Source organism: Oncorhynchus gorbuscha, linkage group LG05 (genome assembly GCF_021184085.1).
Source record: "Oncorhynchus gorbuscha isolate QuinsamMale2020 ecotype Even-year linkage group LG05, OgorEven_v1.0, whole genome shotgun sequence".
NCBI lineage: Eukaryota > Metazoa > Chordata > Actinopteri > Salmoniformes > Salmonidae > Oncorhynchus > Oncorhynchus gorbuscha.
The window spans coordinates 8,397,069-8,401,740 of record NC_060177.1 but is presented as its reverse complement, the minus strand read 5'-3'; the positions used below and the strand labels follow the sequence as shown (position 1 = coordinate 8,401,740).

The window sequence follows — 4,672 nt, the reverse complement described above, 5'->3', positions numbered from 1 at the left end:
AGCTGTGCTGTGGTGGGGAACTCTGGGAAACTCAAGGGTTCCTACTACGGAGCCCTCATAGACTCCAGTGACGTCGTCATAAGGTAGGCCAACAGAGGGTGTTGACCGAGGGCGCACTTGTCACAAAGCCTGTTTGGGCACGCAAGCTCCGTACAGGGCATACCAGGGTCAGGGTGGCGAACTTGAAGATGTCACAACTTGGGGGGCGGTGGGTTCAGAACAACAAAGACAAACTGTAAACAAAAAAAATCGAATTATACCACTGCCAAGTGGGAGGGCAAAGAGACAGGCGCTCAGGCGCAGGTAGAACCCTGTCTGTGCACGTCTGCCATCCAGGTCAGTAGGAGGGATCAGCCAATTTAATTGAGAGTTATGTCCCAGTTATCCCCACCAGCTCAGTGTTCACTTCCCATCATTGGTTTGAAAATAAATGACTAAATTCAGAGCATTCAGAAAGTATTCAGACCTCTTCCCTTTGTCCACATGTTGTTACGTTACAGATTTATTCTAAAATTGATTAAATAAAAAAGCATCCTCAATCTACACACTACCCCATAATGACAGTGGAATTTTTTTTTTTTTTTTTTTTTTTGCAAATTCATATCAAATTTCCATAAGGATTCAGGCCCTATGCTATGAAACTCAAATGGAGCTGCATCCTGTTTCCAGTGATTTTATGTTTTATTTGTATGTATTTAACCAGGTAGGCAAGTTCTCATTTACAACTGCAACCTGGCCAAGATGAAGCAAAGCAGTGCGACACAAACAACAACAAATAGATGTGCAGAAGACGAGTGTGCAAGTAGAGATGCTGGGGTGCAAAGGAGCAAAAAAATAAATGCGGTATGGGGGTGAGGTAGTTCTATGGGCTATGTATGTGCAGTGATCTGTGAGTTGCTCTGACAGCTGGTGCTTAAAGTTAGTGAGGGAGATATGAGGCTCCAGTGATCATTTAATTTTTATTTATTTATTTGCTTTGGGAGTGACCAGTGAAATATACATGCTGGAGCGCATGCTACGGGACGGTGCTGCTATGGTGACCAGAACCGTGACCTCCATTATTCTTAAATGGAAGAAGTTTGGAACCACCAAGACTGTTCCTAGAGCTGGCTGCCCGGCCAAACTGAGGAATCTGGGGAGAAGGGTCTTCGTCAGGGACGTGACCAAGAACCTGATGTTAACTGACAGAGCTCCAGAGTTCCTCTGGGGAGAAGGGAGAACCTTCCAGAAGGACAATGATCTCTATCTCTGCAGAACCCCACCAATCAGACCTTTATGGTAGTGGCCAGACGGAAGCCACTCCTCAGTGAAAGGCACATGACACCCTGCTTGGGAGTTTGCCAAAAGGCACCTAAAGGACTCTGACCATGAGACACAAGATTCTCTGATTTGATTAAACTCTTTGTCCTGAATACCAAACCTCACGCCTGGAGGAAACCTGGCACCATCCCACGGTAAAGCGTGGTGGAAGTATGCTGTGGAGATGTTATTCAGTGGCAGGGACTGGGACACTAGTCGGGATTGAGGGAAAGATCAAAGTACAGAGATCCTTGATGAAAACCTGCTCCAGAGCACTCAGGACCTCAGACTGGGGTGACTGTTCACCTTCCAACAGGACAACGACCCTAAGCACACAGCCAAGACAACACAGGAGTGGCTTCGGTACAAGTCATTGAGTGGCACAGCCAGAGCCCGGACTTGAACCTCATCAAACATGTCTGGAGAAACCTGAAAATTAGCTGTGCAGCGACGCTCTCAAAGGTGCTTCAACAAAGTACTGAGTGTCTAGTCCAAATACTTATGGAATTGTTATTTTTTTAAATATAAATTTGCAACAATTTAAACCTGCTTTTGCTTTGTCATTATGGGGAATTGTGTGTAGATTTGAGGGGGGTCGGGTGCGATGATTTAATCAATTTTAGAATAAGGCTGTAATGTAACAAAATGTGGAAATAGTCAAGGGGTCTGAATACTTTCTGCAGGCACTGTAAGATGTGGTGGAACTCCCACTAGCTAGCCCATGCCTCCACCAATCCAGCGCTTTTAGATTTGTGGGAAGTAGTGAAGGAAGTCACGCTCCAGTAGAAAAGAACAAACCTTCCATAGCTGCACGTGACAGTAAATAACCGACCTTGGCTTTATGCCTGTACAGACGGCACACTCCAGATAGCAGCAGGCACCATTCCAGTTTGTTTACTGACTGCCAATTAACTCATAGAAGCTGAGAATAAGAAATCGACTACTTTAAAGAAAGATGGTGCTACCCGTGCCGTTGCTGTGTTTTGAATGGCGCCGTTGCTGTGTTTTGAATGGCGCTACCCGTGCCGTCGCTGTGTTTTGAATGGCGCTACCCGTGCCGTCGCTGTGTTTTGAATGGCGCTACCCGTGCCGTCGCTGTGTTTTGAATGGCCCTACCTGTGCCATCATTGATAAAAATTCCCTTAACAATTGTATGGATTCCTGCAATTTACTGTGCTATCTAGAATGAACAAGGCTCCTACCTCTGGCTATGAGGAGGATGTTGGGAAACGGACCACATATCACGTCATGTACCCAGAGAGTGCAATAGATCTGGACAAAGCCACTAGGTTCCTGTTGATCCCTTTCAAGACTCTGGACCTTCAGTGGCTACCAGGCGCCATGACCACTGGGTCTCACATCACTTTGTGAGTAACAACTTATCATGGACTCTTCTGATTTAGTTTAGTGTTAATCAACACCGGTCCTACAGTCCCTGGACAAGAACACCTGATTCAACTCATTGAGGGCTTGATGATTAGTTGACAAGTTGAATCTGGTGTGTTTGTCCAGGGCTACTGGAGTTCGGGAAACCCTCCTAAAACATGCATTTTCCCAAGGTAACATAGCTAGCACCTCCTAGATGAAATTAAGTCTTATTTTATTCAACAGGTCATATTTACCACTTAGACAGAAGATAAAGGCCAACAAAGATTTGGTGAGTCACCTTTTTAATGTATTGTGGTTGTTATTCATCTACAGTCAATATATCTAATGCATGATCCTTTATATTGTCTCTTAGACAGTAGGTCTGCTTGTCGTTGAGGATGTGTCTAATGGGCAGAGCCATGTTTAGATACATTTTAAAACAAACAACTAAATATGTGGTTTCCTAACAAAGGAGGCAGTGATGTCAAATGTATTTTTATTTTATTTTGTAATTTAGCAGACACTCTTTTCCAGAGCAACTCTCATCTGACACTCTCATCTGACACTCTCATCTCTGACACTCTCATCTCTGACACTCTCATCTCTGACACTATCAATCTAACAAAGTGACTTTTCAAATTTGATGCATCACAATAGAAATTCTTCTTTTTCTATTTAAATCGGGTTGATAGACATGTAATGTGCAGTATATTCCATGCAGGTATTGGTTCTGAATCCTGTGTTTATGAAATATGTTCATGAAACCTGGCTTGACTATCAGGGCAAATACCCCTCTACTGGATTCATGGCTTTGATATTATCCCTACACATCTGTGACAAGGTAAGACCTATAGAGATCTACAGATACAACAACACCACCTCATGGCACAACGCAGAAGAGACTCACACAAACGCACAGTAGTGAATTTTATATATTGTACATTTGTAATATTAGTGTTTTGTGTTGAATTATATTTTATTTATGATGTAGGCTTTTGCGACATGATTGTTTGGACCCCAGGAAGAGTAGCTCATGCCCTGACAGGAACTAATGTGGATCCTATTAAATACTAAATATCAACATGTTCTGTTAGGAATGTGGATAGGCATGTACTTCCTCAGCAAGACACACTGTATACTAGGGAAAGGGGAATACCCAGTCAGTTGTCCAACTGAAATGTGTCTTTCGCTTTTATCCCAACCCCTCTGAATCAGAGAGAGAGGTGTGGGGGGGCTGCCTTAATCGTCCTCCACGTCTTCGGCGCCCGGGGAATAGTGAGTTAACTGCCTTGTTCAGGGGCAGAATGACAGATTTTTACCTTGTCAGCTCAGGGATTTGATCCAGCAACCTTCGGTTACTGGCCCAATGCTCCGGTTACTGGCCCAATGCTCCGGTTACTGGCCCAATGCACTGGGCTACCTGCCGCCCCACTACACCCATTACACAGTGTATTGTGATGCACACTGTGTACTACACATGATTGCAGTGCAGGAAACCAACCCTGACACCTAATGGATTGGCATAGTTTTGACAATCTGTGGTATCGTCACATATTACTGGCCCAAATCATGTAGGCTGCATACACAATATATCCCATTGCCATAAATAAAACATTCTGAAACTCTCTAAACATGTATTTCCTTTGCAGGTGAATGTGTATGGATTTGGGAAAGACAAAGATGGGAACTGGCACCACTACTGGGAAACCTTAGTCGATAAAAATCTCCAAACTGGAATACACGATGGAAACTACGAGTACAACGTCACCATGAGGCTCTCGGAAATACACAAACTACAGCTATTTTAAGGGATTTAGTTCATTTCTCTTACAGCTGTATAGACCCTATAAAGAGCTTTTTATTAAAGTGGATTAATCAAATAGGTGATAGCCTATTGTTTACATTGCACAGCGTTTACATACTCAAATACCTTCTCCTTTTATCTGCACTACCGGTTTTGGACTTGAACAATTTGGGGCCAAACTTATGAACTTTGGCTTAGACC

General features: G+C 43.6%; 1 protein-coding gene across 1 annotated transcript in view; it reads left to right on the top strand.

The window, feature by feature from the left end:
• The window catches only part of LOC124035490 (CMP-N-acetylneuraminate-beta-galactosamide-alpha-2,3-sialyltransferase 1-like), a 10,597-nt gene extending 5,925 nt beyond the window's left edge, over positions 1-4,672 (top strand). The window contains exons 2-6 of the mRNA XM_046348943.1: positions 1-83; positions 2,484-2,666; positions 2,911-2,956; positions 3,389-3,508; positions 4,317-4,672. The exon at positions 1-83 is cut by the window's left edge and continues 111 nt beyond it. Coding sequence (XP_046204899.1) covers positions 1-83; positions 2,484-2,666; positions 2,911-2,956; positions 3,389-3,508; positions 4,317-4,475 — 591 coding nt within the window. The 3' untranslated portion in view covers positions 4,476-4,672. The remainder of the gene's footprint in view (positions 84-2,483; positions 2,667-2,910; positions 2,957-3,388; positions 3,509-4,316) is intronic.